This window comes from Mobula hypostoma, chromosome 2 (genome assembly GCF_963921235.1).
Source record: "Mobula hypostoma chromosome 2, sMobHyp1.1, whole genome shotgun sequence".
NCBI classification, from domain to species: Eukaryota; Metazoa; Chordata; class Chondrichthyes; order Myliobatiformes; family Myliobatidae; genus Mobula; species Mobula hypostoma.
The window spans coordinates 240,968,937-240,992,199 of record NC_086098.1 but is presented as its reverse complement, the minus strand read 5'-3'; the positions used below and the strand labels follow the sequence as shown (position 1 = coordinate 240,992,199).

Here is a 23,263-nt window from a genome sequence, read left to right as displayed (position 1 = left end):
GGGAGGGGAGAGGCAGTGCGGTGAGGAGAGAGCGCCATGCTGCGGGAGGGGCAGCGAGGAGGCACTGTGGAAGGGGTGGTGAGCTGGGCTTTAAAATATTATCCAAAGATTTGAACTGTGTAACACTGCTCTTGGTCATTCACTCATTCCTCTGGTCAACAGCGATAACTAGCAACAGATCATCCGGTTAGCTGTCCATCTGCTGCTCCAGGATGACCCACAGCATTGATGGCTGGCCAGTAAGCAGTGGGTGGAGGGCCCGTCCCACCTGCTGTTACCGTATCACCTACCTTCTTGCAGTGACGGTTATTGTCGATACAGGGCAGGTCATAGTCGGGGTAGCCGTCGATGTCCGTGTCTGGCCCACACACGTAGCCGTTCCCAGCCCAGCCGACCTTGCACTGTGGGGAAAAGGAGGGAGGTGACTGATGGGGTGAGACGTCTGCAGCAGACGGTCAGGGAAGGAACAACAGCCTGCCCAGAAGACAGCCAGGTTCCTCCCATAGCTGCAGCGATACATCGGCCAAACCGCAAGTGGTGCCTAAAGAAGAATGGGGAGACAGTCTGGGGCAGGAGCGTCATCCACAGGGAATTGGTCAGGCCCAGGAGCGGTCCCCCACGGGGAGGTGGTCTGGGGCAGGAGTGGTTCCCCATGGGGAGACGATCTGGAGCAGGAGCGGTCCCCCGCTGGGATGCGGTCTGGGAGGGAGCAGTCCCCCGCGGGGAGGCGGTCTGGCACACCTCAGGGTTTTGTGCTCTACTCCCTCTACACCCATGACTGTGTCGCTAGGCACAGCCCAAAAGCCATCTATAGATTTGCTGAGGATGCAACCATTGACGGCAGAATTTCAGGTGGTGACGACAGGGCGCACAGGAGTGAGATCGATCAGCAACGACCTTGCACTCAATGTCAGTCAGACCAAAGAACTGATCATGGACTTCGGAAAGGGTATGACACACCAGTCCTCACAGAGGGATCAGAAGTGGAGAGAGTGAGCAATTTTAAATTCCTGGGTGTCAATATCTCTGAGGATCTAACCTGGACCCAACATATCGATGCCACTATAAAAAAGGCACAACAGTGGTTGTATTACATTAGGAGTCTGAGAAGATTTGGTTTGTCAGCAAAAACACTTGAAAGTTTCTGCAGATGTACCATAGGAGTGTATTTGCAATGGCCATAAGATTGACTTCGATGGTACAAAACTGCTGTGCTGTGCCAATGGCTTTAGGGATCACCTGGTGAAGAAAGCCATTGAAATAAAACTAGAGGGAAAGAACTTTAACAAAGGCGAAGGTCTTGCTCCAAGAACTGGAACTTGATTGTAAACAAGGTGGGAGAACGGAAACCTGATTGAATGAATAGTAACCAATCAGGAGAGACAGGATATGGGGGTGTAAATACCACTGGACTAGACTTGCCCAGATATCGTCCCTGATGAAGATGGTGGAGTTTGTCATTGAAACGACAGCTATAATCGATGCCTGTACCTGGCTGGAAGCCCAAGAGGAGTTTATTCACCGTGGAGAGCACTCTAACCGGCTGCATCACTGTCTGGTACTGGGGGGGGGGGGGGTTGCTACTGCACAGGATTGAAGTAAGCTACAGAGAGTTGTAAAATTAGTCAGCTCCATCGTGAGTACCAGCCTTCGTAGTATCCAGGACATCTTCAGGGAGCGATACCTCAGATAGGCAGAGTCCATCATGAAGGACCCCATCACCCAGGTCATGCCCTGTTCCGACTGTAATTGTCAGGAAGGAGGTACAGGAGCCTGAAGGCACACACTCGACAATTCAGGAACAGCTTCTTCCCCTCTGCCATCCGATTTCTGAATGGACATTGAACCCACGAACACTACCTCAATACTTTATTTCTCTTTTTGCACCACTTACTTAACTATTTTATATACAAATATACATACGTAGATGTGTGTGTGTATATATACATATATATATATATATATATATATATATATATATATATATATAAAACAACTCACATTTTTTCTATTATTATGTATTGCATTCTACTGCTGTACGGCATCGTAAAGCCAACAAATTTCACACTACACGCTGACAATATTAAACCGAATTCTGATTCTGGGAAGGCCGGCCTCGCAGCGAGATGGTTCTGTGGGTGAGGGGGGAGCAGCCTCGCGGTGAGGCGGGCTGGGGGCAGGTGGGGGAACCGCTGAGCGGTGAGATGGGTCTGGGGTGGGGGGAACAGGGTTTGGAGAAGAAATATCCTGGCGGGAGATAGTCCGGAGGGGGAGCATAGCGCAGCAGACCACCTCAGGATCAGAGAGCTCAGCAGGTCAGGCAGCATCTATGCAGAGGAATGAATGGGTGTCATTTCCAGCTGAGACCCTTCATCAGGACTGGAGCCAGACTTTCCTCCCATGGTCCAACTCCTCTCCTGTCAAATTCCTTCTTATTCAGCCCTTTACTTTTTCTACTCATCATTTCCCAGCTTGCCAACATCCCTCCCTCCCTCTCCACCCATCTATTCATCACCACCCATCTCCCTCTTCACCCATCACTACCCATCTCCTGGCTTCACCCATCACCACCCATCTCCCAGCATCATCCATCACCACCCATCTCCCGGCTTCACCCATCACCACCAATCTCCCTCTTCACCCATCACCATCCATCTCCCTCTTCACCCATCACCACCCATTTCCCGGCTTCACCTCTCACCACCCATCTCCCTCTTCACCCATCACCACCCATCTCCCGGCTTCACCCATCACCACCCATCTCCCTCTTCACCCATCACCACCCATCTCCCGGCTTCACCCATCACCACCAATCTCCCTCTTCACCCATCACCACCCATCTCCCTCTTCACCCCTCACCACCCATCTCTCTCTTCACCCATCACCACCCATCTCCCGGCTTCACCCATCACCACCAATCTCCCTCTTCACCCATCACCACCCATCTCCCTCTTCACCCATCACCACCCATCTCTCGGCTTCACCCATCACCACCAATCTCCCTCTTCACCCATCACCACCAATCTCCCTCTTCACTCATCACCACCCATCTCCCTCTTCACCCATCACCACCCATCTCCTGGCTTCACCCATCACCACCCATCTCCCAGCATCATCCATCACCACCCATCTCCCGGCTTCACCCATCACCACCAATCTCCCTCTTCACCCATCACCACCCATCTCCCTCTTCACCCATCACCACCCATCTCCCTCTTCACCCATCACCACCCATCTCCCCGCTTCACCCATCACCACCAACCTCCCTCTTCACCCATCACCACCCATCTCCCAGCATCACCCATCACCACCCATCTCCCTCTTCACCCATCACCACCCATCTCCCGGCTTCACCCATCACCACCCATCTCCCAGCTTCACCCATCACCACCCATCTCTCTCTTCACCCATCACCACCCACCTCCCGGCTTCACCCATCACCACCCATCTCTCTCTTCACCCATCACCACCCATCTCTCTCTTCACCCATCACCACCCGTCTCCCGGCTTCACCCATCACCACCCATCTCCCAGCTTCACCCATCACCACCAATCTCCCTCTTCACCCATCACCACTCATCTCCCTCTTCACCCATCACCACCCATCTCCCTCTTCACCCATCACCACCCATCTCCCGGCTTCACCCATCACCACCCATCTCCCAGCTTCACCCATCACCACCCATCTCCCAGCATCATCCATCACCACCCATCTCTCTCTTCACCCATCACCACCCACCTCCCGGCTTCACCCATCACCACCAATCTCCCTCTTCACCCATCACCATCCATCTCCCTCTTCACCCATCACCACCCATTTCCCGGCTTCACCCATCTCCCAGCACCACCCATCACCACCCATCTTTACTCCTTACCCTCCCCACCCCATTTTCATTCCGGTTTCCACCCCCTTCCTTTCCAGACCCGATGAAGGGTCTCGGCCTGAAACATTGACTGTTTATTCCTCTCCACAGATGCTGCCTGACTTGCTGAGTTCCTCCAGCATTTTGTGTGTGTTGCTAAAGCTTTTCACTATCTCAGTGCATGTGACAATAATATACCAATTAATTTTAGTTAATTAGAATTAATTATGAATATTCATGTATGTGGGCGTAGTGGTTAGTGCAACACTTTTCCAGCTCGCGGCATCAGAGTTCAGAGTTCAATCTCCGCGTCCTCTGTACGTCCTCCCCGTGGGATGTGTGGGTTTCCCCCGGGTGCCCCAGGTTCCTCCCACAGTCCAACCACGTACCGGGCAGGTTAACTGGTCATTGTAAATTGTCCCGTGATTGGGTTAGCATTAAATTGGAGGTAGCCGGCCAGTGGCGTCAGCACCAGACTGCGAGGCCAGAGGTCCCGGGTTCGAATCCGGCCGGCCCCTAGCACGCTTTCCATCTGCCCTGGGTTGAGAGGCAAGCTGGCTACTTGGCCTCACAAAAAAAAACAGATAAATGCTCAGGTTGCTGCCTGATAGTCCACAAGGTGCGGAGAGGAATAACAACAGATCAGGGGTTGCTGGGTGGTACAGCTTGAAGGGCCAGTAGATCCTGTTCCGTGCTGTATCTCTAAATAAAATCTGGCTGGATCAGGTGAATTGCCGCTCAACAGAAAGCCGTACCGGTGAGTATCGGCCTCAGCCAGCTCTGTCATGGGCTCAAACCTCCTCAGCAGCAAGGACATTTTCAACCTCTCCCCATTTTGGATATTTACATGGATGGGAGGGGGGTATGGGGAGCTATGGTCGATGGGACTAGACAGAGATGGATGGGAGGGGATGGAGGGGTATGGTCGATGGGACTAGACAGAGATGGATGGGGAGCTATGGTCGATGGGACTAGACAGAGATGGATGGGAGGGGATGGAGGGGTATGGTCGATGGGACTAGACAGAGATGAATGGGGGGTATGGTCGATGGGACTAGACAGAGATGGATGGGGGGTATGGAGGGGTATGGTCGATGGGACTAGACAGAGATGGATGGGGAGCTATGGTCGATGGGACTAGACAGAGATGGATGGGGGGTATGGAGGGGTATGGTCGATGGGACTAGACAGAGTAATGGTTTGCCGTGGACTGGATGGGCCACAGCCTGTTTCTGTGCTGACGTGCTCTATGATTCTACCACCCTTTTACAAGGCAGTGCCTCAAGAGGGAGCACCCATTACTACAGACCCACACCATCCGGGACTTGCTCTCTCTTCAAGGAGGAGGTACAGGAACCTGAAGACCCACACTCAATGTTTTTGGAACAGCTTCTATCCCCTCCAAATCTGCCATGGACAGTCTCGTTGGGGTGGGGGGGGGGAGATAGTTGGACATGAGCAACCCCGTTCCGTAGCAACCCTGTTGTGTAAAAGCTCAGAGCTGGAGAAACACCAACAGAAGCTTCGAAGACCTCATCCTGGGAGAGGGAGGATGGGCTCCCCTTGGGGACAACTTGAAAGTGGCCCAGGACAGGACAGGGGACTCTGGTGAGATGCAGCTGGCAGCCAATGCCCAGTAGGGGTGCTGGGTTCGTACGTCTATCTCCTCAGCCATCACCTTTCTGATTCTCTTTGCTTTGCAACATTCACTCATTTTTCCAAATTGTTATAACTTTATGCCTTTGTGCCAATGCTCCCAATGTCGTGCATCTCAAACAGCCTCTGACAACCAAGTCTAGTTCCCGGCCTTCACATGTGGCTTAGCCACTAAGCCCGGCAGAGTCGTTTCTACTGACAGAAGGAGGGGCAGAGGTGGGTTTCTGGCACCATAAAACCAGTCACTCTGTCAGCCGTGGTTGGCAGCTCATCTAGGAGAAGGAAAACTCTGATCTCAAACCTCCGCTACTTTGTGCTACACCCACTCATGGGGAAGGCTTCAGGAGTAAATCCTGACAAAAATTCCGGAGAAGTCCTACATCGAATTCAACGCTGACTGACAACTCCTGCGATCAATATTCCCTCTAAAGCATGCCCCCACACCCATCTTCTGCTGCTTGCGCACAAAGGGATTTAAACTGCGCACAAAAGGTTGTCACCCTCTACCTCGTTGGCATCTTTCACGATTGGACGCAATTGCATTTCCTTTTCCGGTTTCTGATACGGACAATGTTGACAATGTGGAGTTTGCGATGATTTGTCTGCAGATTTTAGAACTGGCCTATTTATACTGTTTTTATTGAAGACATTTTTGATGCACTATGTCAAATTCCAAAGAAGCAAAGGGTGTGAAGCACAAAAGAACTGCTAGTTCATTTAAAGCAGAATGGCTAAATGAAACAGTAGAAACTGCTACAGGTGTTCCCCGCTTTTCAAACTTTCACTTTACAAAACCTCGCTGTTACGAAAGCCCCACATTAGTTACCTGTTTTCGCTAACAGAAGGTGTTTTCACTGTTATGAAAAAAGGCAGCGCGCGCCCCGAGCAGCCAAGCTCCTCCCCCAGATTCGGAACTGCAGTCTAGCCGGCTTTGCTTAAACACGTGCCTGTGAGCATCTGTGCTTTATGTCGATTTATTCTGAACATCCGTTTGCAAGATGAGTTCTAAGGTATCGGAAAAGCCTAAAAGAGCTCGTAAGGGTGTTATACTTAGCGTAAAACTAGCCATAATTAAGCGTTTCGATCGTGGTGAATGAAGTAAGGACAAGCTGAGTTTGGCTTGTGGAAGTTGACGAAGATGATGTTGGAGAGGTTTTGGCATCCCATGACCAAGAACTGATAGATGAAGAGCTGATGCAATTGGAAGAGGAAAGGATAACAATCGAAACCGAATGCAGAACCCAGCACATCTTTAAGAAAAAAAGCCAAAATAAACAAGCTAATTAATTAGGTGCCGCCCGGCACGTACATGTTGGCCCAGATCAGAGGCGATTGCCGATTGCGTTGCCTCTGATCTGGGCCGACATGTACGTGCCGGGCGGCACCTATTTAATTAGCTTGTTTATTTCGGCTTTTTTCTTAAAGATGTGCTGGGTGCATCTTGGCCATCGCTAGACCGCTGCATTCTCCGCGGATCGGTATCGGTTCGCTGCCCGGAGGGTGGGGGCCACTGCACCACCCCAGCCTCCGACTCAGCCTAACACACCATCATCAGTGTGCTCGGCGCTGTCTTCCCAATTCCAGAAAGTGATACTACATTATACATACATTATTTCTACTTTATATAGGCTGTGTATTTTTATGTGTTATTTGGTATGATTTGGCAGCTTCATAGCTTAAAGGTTACTGGAGAGAGAGTTTCTGCGGAGAGCACTTGCGCGAGATTTTCACTATGGTGGACAGTTCAGCAATGATTGTAGAAAAGTATTTCTACTTTATATAGGCTGTGTATTTATCATATCATTCCTGCTTTTACTATATGTTACTCTTATTTTAGGTTTTATGTGTTATTTGGCATGATTTGGTAGGTTATTTCTGGGTCTGCGAACGCTCACGAATTTTCCCATAACAATAAATGGTAATTGATTCTTCACTTTACAACATTCCGGCTTACGAACCGTTTCATAGGAATGCTGTACCTTCAGATGGCGGGGGAAACCTGTACACCAAAAGCTCATGAGGCCAGGAACGTGCAGCTACGGGAAATATTTATGTACAATACAGAAACTGATGTTACCTGTGTGTATTGTCGCAATGCAAAAGTTGCTGGAGAATTTGCAAGCAGGAAGCAGTGGAGTGATATTTGAAAACCCGACTTTGTAAAGCGTCATTTAGCAAGCAAATCACATATGGACGGTGCGAGAAAATCCTTCATTACCCGCTAGAGGCCTGCTACGCATGTTTTGTGAGAATGCAGATGAATGAGAGCAAAAACAATCAAACCCAGAGGAGATCGAAGTTCTTATTGACAGTGTTTTGCTAAAATTAATAAAATTCAGTGTGCAGGTGACAAGGAGTTGCACAGCACAAGATTTTTGCACACACTGGTCTTTACAAATTAGAAGGGACCATTGCCTGCGACACCACTGGTGCCAACCTCTGCCATTCCTTTGGATTCATCATGGAGAAGGGGAGCTTGCTACACAGGCAACAGCTTGCTCTCTGTATCGGACTGCCCTGGTTTGCGTATCTCGTAGAGAGCTAAGACACAGTGGCCATTAGGATCTAATATCTTTGCCCCATTCTGCTGCCGCATAACAACATTCACAAGGTAGAAGTCAGCAGTGATAATCATGATCCTGAGACCTGCAATTGGACTCACGTGACAGGAGGCTTCCCCGTTCCTCTCGACAGTGCACCAGGCGTTGACGTCGCAAGGGTTGAAGCTGGGGCTGCTACAGGACTTCAGCTGCCGGCAGCCAAACGTCTGGTTCCCATGGAACCGATTCCGGCACGGGCCACACCGGAAGGAGCCCTGAGGGGGGAGCAGGGAGAGGTCAGGCATCAGAGACGACAGAGCGGCAAACAGCCTTCTGGAGCCACACACGCAAAACGCCGGAGGAACTCGGCAGGTCGGGCAGCATCTACGGAGGGGAACAAACAGTCGATGTTTCGGGGCAAGGCCCTTCGTCGGGACTGGGAAGGAAGAGGTCAGAAATCGGAATAAGAGGGGAGGAGGACAAGCTGGTAGGTGACAGGTAAGACCAGGTGAGGGGGAAGGTGGGTAGGCAGGGGAGGGTTGATGAAGCTGGGAGGTGGAAAGGTGAGAGGTAAAGGGCTTAAGGAGGAAACTGATAGGAGAGGAGAGCGGACTACGGGAGAAAGGGAAGGAAGAGGGGCACCAGGGGGAGGTGATGGGCCAGTGAGGAGAGGCAGCAAGAGGGAATCCAGAATGGGGAATGGACAAAGAAGGAAGGAAGGAGGGTAGAAACTACCAGAAATTGGAGATATCAATCTTCGTGCCATCAAGTTGGGGCTACCCAGAAGAGATAGGTGTTGCTGTTCCAACCTGAGTTTGATCTCAACATGGCAATTTCTCACCCTCCCTCTTCATTTCTTCCATTCCTCATTCTGGTTCCCCTCTTGTCCCTTCTCTTCTCCTCACCTGCTCATCACCTCCCCCTGGTTCCCCTCCTCCTTCCCTTTCTCCTATGGTCCACTCTCCTCTCCTATCAGATTCCTTCTTCGCCAGCCCCTTACCTTTTTCACAAGACCATACGATACGGGAGCAGAATTAGGCCACTTGGCCCATCGAGTCTGCTCTGCCATTTCATCATGGCTGATCCATTTTCCCTCTCAGCTCCAATCCCCTGCCTTCTCCCCATATCGCTTCATGCCCGAACCAATCAAGAATCTATTAACCTCTGCCTTAAATATACCCAATGAGTTGGCCTCCACAGCCTCCTGTGGCAATGAATTTCATTTTCTGGCTGGAGAAATTCCTCCTCATCTCTGTCCTAAACGGGCGACCCTCTATTCTGAGGCAGTGTCATCTGGTCCTAGACTCTCCCACCACAGGAAACATCCTCTCCACATCCACTCTACCCAGGCCTTTCAATATTCGGTAGGTTTCAATAAGATCCCCCCCTCATTCTTCTGAATTCCAGTGAGTACAGGCCCAGAGCCATCAAACACTCTTCATAATATAAGCCTTTCAATCCCAGAATCATTACCGTGAACCTCCTTTGAACCCTCTCCAATGTCACCATTACATCCTTGCCTTCATATTCTAACAATACACACAAAATGCCGGAGGAACTCAACAGGCCAGGCAACATCTATGGAAAAGAGTAAACAGTCGATGTTTCGGGCCAAAACCCTTCATCAGTTCTGACACTCTCCAACTTCCAAAATACTGCTAGTGTCTTCCACAGTGAAGACTGATGTAAGATACTTATTCCGTTCGCCCACCGTTTCCTTGTCCCCAATTACTACATCTCCAGCATCGTTTTCCAGCGGTCCGATATCTACACTCACCTCTCTTTAACACTTTATATAATCTGAAGAAACTTTTGGTATCCTCTCTTCCTTCTCTATCACTTTTTTAGTTGCCTTCTGTTGATTTTTAAAAGCTTCCCAATCATCTAACTTCCCACTAATTTTTGCTCTGTTACATGTCCTCTTTTTGGTTTTTATATCAGCTTTGACTTCCCTTGTCAGCCATGGTTGTATCCTCTTGCCTTTAGAATACTTCTTCCCCTTTGGGATTATCTATACAGCACCTTCCGAATTGCTCCCAGAAACTCCAACCGTTGCAGCTCTGCCGTCATCCCTGCAAGTGTTCCTTGCAATCAATTTTAGAAACATAGAAAACCTACAGCACAATACAGGCCCTTCGGCCCACAAAGCTGTGCCAAACATGTCCCTACCTTAGAAATTACGAGGCTTAACTATAGCCCTCTATTTTTCTAAGCTCCATGTAAGCTAAATGTCTCTTAAAAGACCCTATCGTATCCACCTCCACCACCGTTGCCGGCAGCCCATTCCACGCACTCACCACTCTGAGTAAAAAAACTTACCCCTGACATCTCCTCTGTACCTACTCTCAGCACCTTAAACCTGTGACCTCTTGTGGCAACCATTTCAGCCCTGGGAAAAAGGCTCTGAATATCCACACGATAGTCAACACCTCTCTCGTGCCTCTGTAATTCCTGTTATTCCACTGTCATAATGATACATCTGACTTCAGCTTCTCCTTCTCAAATTGCAGGATGAATTCTATCATATTATGATCACTGCCACCCAAGGGTTCCTTTACCTTAAGCTTTCTAATGAAATCTGGTTCATTACACAATACCCAATCCAGAATAGTCCTTCCCCTGGTGGGCAGCTCTAAAAAAGACCTCCCATCTATGCTTCTTACTTCATCCCCACCCACCTTCCCCCTCACCCGATCTCACCTTTCACCTGCCAGTTTGTACTCCTCCACCTTCTTCTTCCCCCTTCCTTTCCAGTCCTAATGAAGGATCTTTGTCTTAAATGTTGACTGTTTACTTCACTCCGTAGGTGCTGCCTGGCCCCGCTGAGTTCCTCCAGCATTTTGCCTGTGTGTTGCTCTGGATTTCCAGCGTCCGCAGATTTTCTCTTGTTGTGGAGCAATGCAACGGGTGTAGGAGAGCCAGTGGGAGAGGGAAAGGAATTGTCAATGTTTCAGGTCGAAACCCTGCATCAGGTGCTAATTTTATTGGTGAATTAGTCTGCCTCTCACGAGGGAGAAAGAGGTCCAGAAAGGGGAGAGTAATATTGGAACTGATCCACATGAAAATGACAGCAATGTGGAAGTTAGTGGCGGAGGTGAACCGATCCCGATGGAAGGTTTCAATTGGTTGTCAGTCTTTGCTGATGTACAATTGGTAAAATTCATTGTAATGTTGTATTATAAATCATTGGGTACATCTAAAGTAGAGGTTGATAAGCTCTCGATTAGTCAGGGCGTCGAGGGTTACGGGAAAAGGCGAGAGAATTGGGCAGAGAGGGGCAATAAATCACCCATGTAGAACAGACTCGATGGGCCAAATGGCCTAATTCTGCTCCCAGCAACACACACACAATGCTGGAAGAACTCAGCAGGCCAGACAGCATCTTTGGAAACGACAGCAGTCGACGTTTGGGGCCGAGACCCTTCATCAGGACTGGAGAAAAAAAAACAAGATGAGAAGACAGAGTTAGAAGTTGGGGGGAGGGACAAATTTCTCCTCGTCTGAAATTCTGCTGCCATGTCCTATGGTCTTATTTCTTCTACTTTCCTGTAAACGCCCTGCAGAAAATTAATTTCAGGGTCGGTTATGGTGACACACGCAGACCCACACTCGGGCAATAAGTTTACTTTGAAGTTTGAAACGCCGACCCGATGCCGGGGCGCCCCCCAGCGGTGATGGCCGGCCCTGCGATTCTCGGCGGCCCGGCCCGGGAACAGCGTCCACTCACCGCGGTGTTGGTGCAGACGGAGTTGGGTGTGCAGCCTCCGTTGTTGCCGTCGTTGCATTCGTCGACGTCCAAGCAGACCTGGGAGGGAGGGGGAGGGGGGGAGAGGGAGAGGGGGGGAGGGGGGGAGAGGGAGAGGGAGGGAGGGGGAGAGGGAGAGGGAGAGGGGGGGGGAGAGGGAGAGGGAGGGGGAGAGGGAGAGGGAGGGGGAGAGGGAGAGGGAGAGGGAGGGAGGGGGAGAGGGAGGGAGGGAGGGAGGGGGAGAGGGAGGGAGGGAGGGAGGGAGGGAGAGGGAGGGAGGGAGGGAGGGAGAGGGAGGGAGGGAGGGAGGGAGGGAGGGAGGGGGAGAGGGAGGGGAGAGGGAGGGAGGGAGGGGGAGAGGGAGAGGGTGGGGGGGAGAGGGAGGGGGAGAGGGTGGGAGGGAGGGGGAGAGGGAGGGAGGGAGGGGGAGAGGGAGAGGGTGGGAGGGAGAGGGAGGGAGGGAGAGGGAGGGAGGGGGTGAGGGAGGGAGGGAGAGGGAGAGGGAGGGAGAGGGAGAGGGAGAGGGAGGGAGAGGGAGAGGGAGAGAGGGGGTGAGGGAGGGAGGGGGAGAGGGAGGGAGGGAGGGGGAGAGGGAGGGAGGGAGGGAGGGAGGGAGGGAGGGAGGGAGAGGGAGAGGGAGGGAGGGAGGGAGAGAGGGAGAGGGAGGGAGCGAGGGAGGGAGAGGGAGAGGGGGAGAGGGAGGGAGGGAGAGGGAGAGGGAGGGAGGGAGAGGGGGAGAGGGAGGGAGGGAGAGGGGGAGAGGGAGGGGGAGAGGGAGAGAGGGAGGGGGTGAGGGAGAGGGAGAGGGAGGGAGAGGGGGAGGGGAGAGGGAGGGAGGGGGTGAGGGAGAGGGAGAGGGAGGGAGAGGGGGAGGGGAGAGGGAGGGAGAGGGGGAGGGGAGAGGGAGGGAGGGGGAGGGGGAGAGGGAGGGAGGGGGAGGGGGAGAGGGAGGGAGGGGGAGGGGGAGGGAGGGAGGGAGGGAGGGAGAGGGAGGGAGGGAGGGAGGGAGGGAGAGGGAGGGAGGGAGGGAGGGAGAGGGAGGGAGGGAGGGAGGGAGGGGGAGAGGGAGGGGGAGAGGGAGGGGGAGAGGGAGGGAGGGGGAGAGGGTGGGGGGGAGAGGGAGGGGGAGAGGGTGGGAGGGAGGGGGAGAGGGAGGGGAGAGGGAGGGAGGGAGGGGGAGAGGGAGGGAGGGAGGGAGAGGGTGGGAGGGAGAGTGAGCGAGGGAGAGGGAGGGAGGGGGTGAGGGAGGGAGGGAGAGGGAGAGGGAGGGAGAGGGAGAGGGAGAGGGAGGGAGAGGGAGAGAGGGGGTGAGGGAGGGAGGGGGAGAGGGAGGGAGGGAGGGGGAGAGGGAGAGGGAGGGAGGGAGGGAGGGAGAGGGAGAGGGGGAGAGGGAGGGAGGGAGAGGGAGAGGGAGGGAGGGAGAGGGGGAGAGGGAGGGAGGGAGGGGGAGAGGGAGAGAGGGAGGGGGTGAGGGAGAGGGAGAGGGAGGGAGAGGGGGAGGGGAGAGGGAGGGAGGGGGAGGGGGAGACGGAGGGAGGGGGAGGGGGAGAGGGAGGGGGAGAGGGAGGGAGGGAGGGAAAGCGAGAAAGAGACGGTGTAAAGACGGCAGCTACCGCACTGTCACACTGAGCAGCCTTGCGATGGTGGTATAGTGGTGAGCATAGCTGCCTTCCAAGCAGTTGACCCGGGTTCGATTCCCGGCCATCGCAGAAGTTTTGGGGCGAAGTTTTAACTGAGGATGCTGCGTATGAGAACACATTCAAAAGGCGGCATCCATCACCCAGTTGCTACCATAAAGGACAAAGTACAGGAGACTGAAGAAACACACAGCTCCTTCCCCCCTCATCATCTGTATCGACAATTAATTCATGTACAGTGTCTCACTAGTTTTGTCCTCTTTTTGCACCACATTTAATTTTATTCATTGCCCGTTTAAAATTGTAATTTGTATGTTTTTTTTCAGTTTTAATAGCGATATTTAACCTGATTAGATTCAGATTTCACTGAACGCAGGCAGCCGCTATTGTCTCGGCGAAGCTGTGACGGATGCTGCTCCCTGCTGGCCCCCCGGCGCCATCGCACCTTCTTCTGCTCGGCGGCCGTAAGGAACTCTGCCCCAAGACCGCAGGAGAGTCCTGAACGTCCCGCAAACACAATCCAGGACCCCTCCTCATCCTCTCTCTCTCTCTCTCTCTCTCTCGACTCCCCCCTCCCATCCGACAGAAAATACACACACACACACACACGTAGACATGTGCACCAATGCCTCGAGAGGAAAATCCTACAAAAGGTAGTGATCTGGCCCTGTACCGCGGGTAAAGCCCTCCCAACCATTGAGCCCAGCTACACAAAATACTGTCGTAGAAAAGCAGCATCCATCATCAAAGATCCTCACCACCCAGGCCATGTTCTTTTCTCACTGCTGACATCAGGTAGCAGGTACAGGAGACTCAGGACTCGCACCACCAGGTTCAAGAACAGTTACTACCCCTCAACCATCAGGCTCTTGAACAAAGAGGCTAACTACACTCAACTATTGAGATGCTCCCATAACCAATGATCTCACTTTAAGGACTCTTTATCTTGTCATTTCATACTCTGGTTATTTATTGCTATTTGTTTATATCTGTATTTGCAGTTTGTCGTCTATGCTCTTTCATCAATCCTGTTTACAGTTACCACTTGCCGCGTATGCCCGCAGGAAAAAGCACCTTTTGGGGTTGTACGTGGTGATGTCTATGAACTCTGATCGTAAGGTTTACTCTGAACTTGTATGGGGACGTGTGAACTACAAAGTGCACCCACCTCACCTACTCACATATGGACAAACACGTAGACACACCCACACATCTCCACCCTCGGCGACCTCCAGAGTTACCAGTCCCAACAGATTTTACCTACAATTTACCCATTTTGCGCCTGCTTTTGTAGTCCTCGCTTGTCTCTGAACTTTCTCCCTGCTCACTATCGGGAACCTGGTCCAACTGCCTCCTTCCGCGCTGGACAAGTAGCGGGTGGGCAGATCCGACAGCCCTTAATCCGCTGGATCGGAGGGTTCGCACTGCCCCGGGAGGCGCGGAGAGGATTTCAGACGCCAGCCTTGCAGTGCGGGACAGTGCCTGGCCCTCCCTTGTGGCCCCCCCACCCCCGACAGTTGTTGGCTCACCTGCTTCATGGTCTTCGCACTGTCCACGCCCACGCCGACGACAACGTTGCCGCTGTATCCCACGGGACACGGTTCACACCGGAATCCGGGCACTGCGTTTATACACTTGGATTCGGAGAAGCAAGGGTTGGCAAAGGCACACTGGGGGGTGAAATAACAGCCAGCTGTGAGCTTCAAGTTCCTGGGCGCACCGATCACCCATCGTCTGTCCTGGCCCAACCACCATCATCTCTACTTCTTCAGAAGGCTAAGGAAATCTGGCAGGTCCCCAGTGACACCCCCCCGCCCCCCAACCCATCTGCACCACAGAGAGGGCCCTACCCGGACACATCACAGCTCAGCGTAGCAACTGCAGAGAGCTGCCAAAACCAGCCTCCCCTCCATGGGCTCTTCTCTACACCTCAGTAGAGCAGCCAGCACTATCGAGGACTCCTCCCAGCTCATTCTGTTTTCTCTGCCCCCCACCCCTTTACCAGCAGGCTGAAGGTACAAAAGCATTAAAGCAGGAGCCACCGGGCTCAAGGACAGCTTCCACCCCTGCCGTTATCAGACCCTTGAGCGGACCTGCTGTACCATAAAGATAACCTCCTGATCTCTCGGTCTGCTTCATCGTGGTCTTCGCACTTTATTGCCTGCCTGCGCGGCACTTTCTCCATAGGAGTAAAACTCCACTCTGCATTCTGTCGTAACGCACACAAAATGCCGGAGGAACGCAGCAGGTCGGGCAGCATCTATGGAGGGGGAATAAACCGTCGACATTTCGGGCCGAGACCCTTCATCGGGACCGGAAAGGAAGGGGGCAGAAGCCAGAATGAGAAGGTGGGGGGTGGTTATTAATGATTATTTTATTCTCCTTTACACGTGTGTACGGTACTGGGAATGACATTAAACAATCTTGAATACTCTGGAACGTCTGTGGCCAGCATTGAATGCAGACGTCCCACCTCTCCCGGAAACTCCGGGAGTCTCCTGCATATTCATAGTGGCTCCCTGATGCCCGCAAATTATATACAATATCACGGAAATCAATTTTTTTGTGAGCGAAGCGAGACAGCAAAAGAGAAAGCAAGCGAGACAGCGCGAGCGAGAACGCGCCATGGCAGAGTGTTCCAAAAAATATATAAAACGTACGTCACCCCAGATTACACTAAAGTGTACCCCTGCCTAATAGGGGTCAAAAATAATGACAGTGTTGCTCGCTACACTGTTTGCCACAGTGACTTTTCTATTGCCCATGGTGGGTTAAGACTGTAAAAGACATGTTGAGGTGAGTTGGTGTCATTCGTTCATTAGCATAGCTAACGTTATTTAAACTAGCTGGCTGGCTGCTCAGGAGCTACTCTATTGCAGACATCCCACCTCTCCCGGAAGTCTCCCGCAAATTGATGGTGCTACCTCCCTGAAATCAGTTTTTGCAGGGTGGGATGTCTGTGAATGTAATATTTACATTACACAGTATGAGGGATTTAATGTATGTGCAATTGTGTATGTGCATTTAAAAAATTATGCTTTAAAATACATTTTTATATTAACACTGGCCATGGTTGTATTCTCAGATGAAGTTGGAGGTCTGACGTCTGAGTGTCTGGGGCCAAGGCCCAAAGACTGGAAAGCCCAAAGTCACCCTGTCCTGGGGTTAAGGCCTCCTGTGTGTGTGTGAGGGGATGGGTGAGAGTTTGGGGAGGGGCTTTATCTTCCTGCTGAACTTTGTGGGCATGCCACGTTGGAGGTTAACGGGGAACAATGCATTTCACTGAATGTTTCGATGTAGGGGGGATACAAATCTGAAGCTGGAGACAGGCAGGCAGTCGGCCTGGGTCAAACCACTGACTGTGAATGACCTCCGAGTGGGTCCAGGAGCAGATCGGCAAGGAGATTCACTCCCACCTCCCCCCAGTCGACCCACTCCCCTCCCCAGCAAATGGTTCAATTTAATATCAGAGAATGCATACAGTATACACCCTGAAATTCATACTCTTCACAGACATCCTCGTGACCAGAAACCCCATAGAATGAATGAATGACAGGAACACAAGAACCCCGAGGCCCCCCCCCCCACACCAGGTGCCCAAAATCAGAAGCTGAGGCAACTGGAAATAGGAAACTGAGCAAATCCTAATGCAGAGAATGTCAGTCACCCAGAGGTTGTCCAGGGCTTATTCCGATGGTCACACTGGTTTTACCCCACCGGAGACACCCTTCTCCCCCACCTCCCTGAAGCCCAACACTCACTTTATCTCCCTCCCAGTCCTGACAACCCGTTTCTCTTCCCCACAGATACCGCCCGACCTGCTGAGCATTTCCTGCCTCTTCCGTTTTATTTCAGGTTTTCCACAGCTGCGCTTTAACCCGCCCACTTCAGCTCATTGCCGGGTGTCGGAGTCGGCGTGGATCGCTGATTACTGACCTCGTCAATGTCACTGCAGTGTGAGCCGTTCCCGGAGAAACCCTCAGGACAGGGTCCACAGCGGTAACCCGGATACTCGTACGTCTCCATACACGCCACGCTCTCAAAGCAGGGGGTGGGGTCACACTTTGACCGATGCTCGTGGAAGCCTTGGAGGTGAAGGCAAGAGGGCTGGTTATATTTTAAAAACACATACTTGCTCTTAAACTTCAGTAGAGTGGAACCCAAGACTCCAAGTGCTCCCAGTGAATCTCGCTGATAGAATCCCTACGGACCAAAAGCATTCCCATTCATTCCCACGATACAAATGTCCATTTCCAGCCACTCCCAGTGTGCAAAATCCCAAAGGGCCAAAACGCTTCCCGTCTAATCCTATCATGAAGAATTCCAATGGGCCAAACCACCTCACACAGCAAGACCTCCTCCAGGGTCACGATGAGGCCACTCTTACATTGGAGGACCAATACCTTATATTCCGTCTGGGTAGCCTCCAACCTGATGGCATGAACATTGATTTCGCTAACTTCCGGTAATTTCTCTGCACTTCCCCGTCCTTCTTATTTCATTCCAGCTCTCCTCTCACCCCTTCTCTCCTGATCTAACCATCAGCTCCCTCTGGTGTTCCTCCTCCTTCCCCATTCTCCCATGGTCCACTCTCCTCTCCTTATTCTCCAGTCTTTTAGCACTTCCATCTATCACCTCTCAGCTTCTGACCTTGTCCCCTTACCCATCTTCCCCCTTCACCTGGTCTCACCTATCATCTGCCAGCTTGTACCCTTCCCCCTCCTCTCCTTCTTGTTCTGGCTACTGTCCCCTCCCTTTCCAGTCCTGACGAAGGGTCTCGGCCCGTAACATCAACTGTTTTTTCTTCTCCGTAGATGCTGCCTTGACCTGTTGAGTTCCTCCAGCATTTTGAGTGTGTTGCTCCGGATTTCCAGCCTCTTGTGCTTCCCAATTCCCATCACCCCCAACTGTACAGAATCCCAATAGGCCGAACTCCATTCACCCACTGCCATTGCACTGATTCTGTGCAGAACCCCTCCCTTTTCCATTGACCGAGACTCTGCCCAAACCGCGCCCTGGCTGCAGAGGACGACAAAGGTTATGGGCAACGAGATCCAAACTCACCACAGACTTGACATTCCAGGATGGTGTTCCGGATCAATGACATCTCCTTCACCTGTTGAAAGGGACAGGAGTCTGTGTGTGAAAGGTAGTTACGTTTCCCGGGTGATGGCCAAGGCTCTGCGACCACCAATCCCATGATTCATTCTGAGCCTGGGCTGTGACCACCAATCCCATGACTCTGCACCTGGTCTGTAAATCCTACTGACTGGGACCATAAGACCACACGACATAGGAGCAGAATTAGGCCATTCAGCCCATCGAGTCTACACCATTCTATCATGGCTGATTCATTTTCCCTCTTAACCCCATTCTCCTGCTTTTTTCCCCATAACCTTTGACACCCTGACTGATCAAGAACCTATCAACCTCCACTTTAAATACACCCAATGACTGGCTTCCACAGCCGTCTGTGGCGATAGATTCACCACCTACTGGGGCTGAAGAAATTCCTCCTCATCTCGGTTCTAAAGGGACAGCCTTGTATTCTGAGACTGTGCCATCTGGTCCTAGACTCCCCCACTGTAGGAAACATCCTCTCCACATCCAGTCTATCTAGGCCTTTCAATGTTTGAAAGGTTTTAATGAGACCCCCCTTCATTCTCTGAAACTCCATCATACACAGGCCCAGAGCCACCAAATACTCCTCATACGCCAACCCTTTCGTTCCTGGGATCATTCTGTGAACACTCATAACGTCAGCACATCCTTTCTTAGATACAGGGCCCAACACTGCTACAATACTCCAAACGTGGTCAGACCACTGCCTTACAAAGCCTCAGCATTATATCCTCGCTATTATATTCCAGTCCTCTCGAAATGAACACTAACATGGCATTTGCCTTCCTCACCACAGACTCAGCCTGCAAGTGAACCTTTAGGGAACCCTGCACGAGGACTGTGGACTGTGACCTCTGTTGTAATTGGACCAGTCAGCCTCAATGTTGCCCTCCGTATTGCCCTCCTCATCCCTTGCCCCCTCCCCTATCTCCAAGGACACAAACCCCTCACCCAGCCCACAAACTACACATGCTCTCCGCACCCCCCCCCCAACAACCGAACACTTATCCCCAACCCACGGGTCCAGGAGCCTGCTCTGCTCACACCCCCAAGATGAAAGGTCCCATTACCACCACCACCCCCCCCCCCAACACAGGAGTCCTCTCACCTGCTCCTTGATGTCCTGCCTCAGACCGAGGAGAGCCTGATTGAAGAGGGACAACTGGCCGACCAGGGCTTTCATCTGGTCCCCTGAGGAGACAGACGGGATAGCAACAAGGGTGAGTTGTTGACTGGAGGGGAAGAGAGGGTGAATATTCCTGCCCGGTCACAAGCGCCTTCCCCACGGGACCTGGCTTTCCAGGTCAGCTTAGATCCTGAGGCTGGGATACTGGAGATCAAGGACAGGGAGGTCTGACAGCCAACTCTCTTGAACCGGAATCAGGTTTAATATCACTGGCACATGTCAGGAAATTTGTTGTTTTGTGACAGCGATACCCAATTTTAAAAAACTATAAATTACAATAGGAATTTTTTAAAAATTAAATTAAATAAGCTGGGAATAAGAGAGCAAAGGGGAAAAAAAGTAGTGAGACAGTGTTCGTGGATTCGTTGTTCATTCAGAAATCCGATGGCAGAGGGAAGAAGCTGTTGTTGAACTATTGAGTGCGTGTTTTCCAAGCGAGGGTGGGACCTGACACCCAACCAGATCTAAGGGCAGCAGGATGGCGTAAAGGTTTACGGCACCAGCGGTTACCGTCGGGGTTTAACTCCCGCCGCTGCCTGTACATTCTCCCTGTGACGGCGTGGGATCCCTCCAGCTGCTCCGGTTCCCTCCCACATTTCAAAGGAAATACACGTTAGGGTTAATAAGTCCCGAGGAAGTGTTTCTTCCTGAAATGTCGACCGTTTGCCCCTCTCCATAGATGCTGCCTGACCTGCTGAGTTCCTCCGGCATTTTGTGTGTTCCCGTCCTGATGACACGATGATCCAGTTTCTCCCTCCAGGAAAAACAAATTTCCCTCCCCTTTCCCTTCTATTCACCTCTCCTCACCTACTTATCCCCTCCGACTGGATGGCCTCCTCCTCTTTCTCCTATCCAATTCCTTCCTCTCCAGCCCTTCGCCTTTCCCACCCACCTGGCTTCACCTCCTCCCCCTCCCCTCACCTTTTTATTCTAACAGCTGCCCCCTTTCCACCCCCGATGAAGGGTCTCGGCCCAAAACGTCGACTGTTTATGCATCTCCATAGACGCTGCCCGACCTGCTGAGATCCTCCAGCTCTGGATTTCTTGGGTTTGTAAGTTGCGGATATGCTATGTTGGCACTGGAGCACGACCACACTTACGGGAACCCCCCCCCGTACACCCTCGGACCCGTCAGTCGTTGACACGAACAACGCGTTTTACTGTACGTTTCAAAGTACGTGGCCAATAAGGATCATTTATGTTGTTGGACAGAATTCGGGAAGCAGATGATAAAGGACTATTTGGGGAGCGGCTTGTACAATGAAGGGGTGGCAATATGAATGTTAACCCGCCCCCTGCTCAGACGATCCGAGGATTCTCCTCAAATCCCACAAGGGAGGATGGCGAATGCCGGATTTTCCCCACCAACTACATCACCCTAGAACTGGTGACACTACCTAGGACAAGTGGGCCACAGACACCTCACTGCATGTGTTCCCACGGTAACAGCCAACACCCAACACCCTGCCCAAAAGCCTGACTTAAATACTTCGTTAATCCCACTTTTCCCAGCAAACGATCGTCTCAAGTAATAATCTGCAGACAACAGGAATTCTGCAGATGCTGGAAATTCAAGCAACACACATTAAAGTTGCTGGTGAACGCAGCAGGCCAGGCAGCATCTCTAGGAAGAGGTACAGTCGACGTTTCAGGCCGAGACCCTTCATCAGGATAATAATCCGCAGCTTCCCTTCGGACTTGTTGGCAGTTCAACGTGGCAGGACCGAGGCGAGGCAGCGCCAAGCTTCCTCGTCAACAGTGAGGAAGACCCGAGGTTCGGTCAATTTAAGAACCGAGACAATTGAACCCGATGCTTGGACGTCGATTCAGATCGAAAAGGTCAGGGCGTTGAAGCCCGAGGCGAGGGACGGGCCAGTTCAGCTCGCTGCCCCGTGATGCTACTCAGTTCTGCGCTGACCCCAGTTCAGAACACTATTTGCTTGCAGTTATTGTTTGCACGATTTGTGTTTTTTTTAATTCTCTGCACATTGGGTGTTCGACAGCCTGCTTTTTTAATGGGTTCTATTGGGTTTCTTTGATTTTTGCATGCAAGTAAGGACTCGAATCTCTAGGTTGCATAATTTTCTACGTTCTTGGATAATAAATGCTCTGGCTGTGACTGTGGTATTGGCGGGATCCTGCTGTACCGCCCATCCCCAGTAGGTGGGAGTAGAGAGCCAGAAAACAGAGGGAAATCCCAAAGTTCAGACATTCAGCCTTCATCCTCCAATCACACGCACAAACTCCAGTAGGGGGTAAAGTTAAACAACCGGAGAGGCTGGTCCACCCCCGCCCCATAACCCTGGGTTCCCTGGGTAGTGATGGGGAGCAGAAACCCTGGAACATCCCCTCTGTCTCCAACCCCGGGTCATCAGGCAGTGATGGGGAACAGAAACCCTGGAATATCCAAGCAACACACATCAAAGTTGCTGGTGAACGCAGCAGGCCAGGCAGCATCTGTAGGAAGAGGTACAGTCGACGTTTCAGGCCGAGACCCTTCGTCAGGACTAACTGAAGGAAGAGTGAGTAAGGGATTTGAAAGCTGGAGGGGGAGGGGGAGATGCAAAATGATAGGAGAAGACAGGAGGGGGAGGGATGGAGCCGAGAGCTGGACAGGTGATAGGCAAAAGGGGATACGAGAGGATCATGGGACAGGAGGTCCGGGAAGAAAGACAAGCGGGGGGGGGGGACCCAGAGGATGGGCAAGAGGTATATTCAGAGGGACAGAGGGAGAAAAAGGAGAGTGAGAGATAGAATGTGTGCATAAAAATAAGTAACAGATGGGGTACGAGGGGGAGGCGGGGCCCCAGCGGAAGTTAGAGAAGTCGATGTTCATACCATCAGGTTGGAGGCTACCCAGACGGAATATAAGGTGTTGTTCCTCCAAGCTGAGTGTGGCTTCATCTTTACAGTAGAGGAGGCCATGGATAGACATGTCAGAATGGGAATGGGATGTGGAATTAAAATGTGTGGCCACTGGGAGATCCTGCTTTCTCTGGCGGACAGAGCGTAGATGTTCAGCAAAGCGGTCTCCCAGTCTGCGTCGGGTCTCGCCAATATATAAAAGGCCACATCGGGAGCACCGGACGCAGTATATCACCCCAGTCGACTCACAGGTGAAGTGTTGCCTCACCTGGAAGGACTGTTTGGGGCCCTGAATGGTGGTAAGGGAGGAAGTGTAAGGGCATGTGTAGCACTTGTTCCGCTTACACGGATAAGTGCCAGGAGGGAGATCAGTGGAGAGGGATGGGGGGGACGAATGGACAAGGGAGTTGCGTAGGGAGCGATCCCTGCGGAATGCAGAGGGGGGGGGAGGGAAAGATGTGCTTAGTGGTGGGATCCCGTTGGAGGTGGTGGAAGTTACGGAGAATAATATGTTGGACCCGGAGGCTGGTGGGGTGGTAGGTGAGGACCAGGGGAACCCTATTCCTAGTCGGGTGGCGGGAGGATGGAGTGAGAGCAGATGTACGTGAAATGGGGGAGATGCGTTTAAGAGCAGAGTTGATAGTGGAGGA

At 52.1% G+C, this 23,263-nt stretch overlaps 1 protein-coding gene and 1 non-coding gene across 4 annotated transcripts in view; one reads left to right on the top strand and one right to left on the bottom strand.

The window, feature by feature from the left end:
* Positions 1 to 23,263, bottom strand: part of LOC134342994 (thrombospondin-3-like) — a 96,425-nt gene that overhangs the window by 30,754 nt on the left and 42,408 nt on the right. For all 3 annotated transcript variants that reach the window (XM_063041772.1, XM_063041773.1, XM_063041774.1), the window contains 7 exons: positions 19,671 to 19,753; positions 18,506 to 18,557; positions 17,378 to 17,526; positions 14,971 to 15,111; positions 11,787 to 11,864; positions 8,182 to 8,334; positions 291 to 401 (listed from right to left, as the gene is read on the bottom strand). In XM_063041772.1, the coding sequence (XP_062897842.1) occupies positions 291 to 401; positions 8,182 to 8,334; positions 11,787 to 11,864; positions 14,971 to 15,111; positions 17,378 to 17,526; positions 18,506 to 18,557; positions 19,671 to 19,753 (767 nt within the window). The remainder of the gene's footprint in view (positions 1 to 290; positions 402 to 8,181; positions 8,335 to 11,786; positions 11,865 to 14,970; positions 15,112 to 17,377; positions 17,527 to 18,505; positions 18,558 to 19,670; positions 19,754 to 23,263) is intronic.
* Positions 13,442 to 13,513, top strand: trnag-ucc (transfer RNA glycine (anticodon UCC)). The gene has a single exon. It is a non-coding gene; the product is annotated as a tRNA-Gly (tRNA).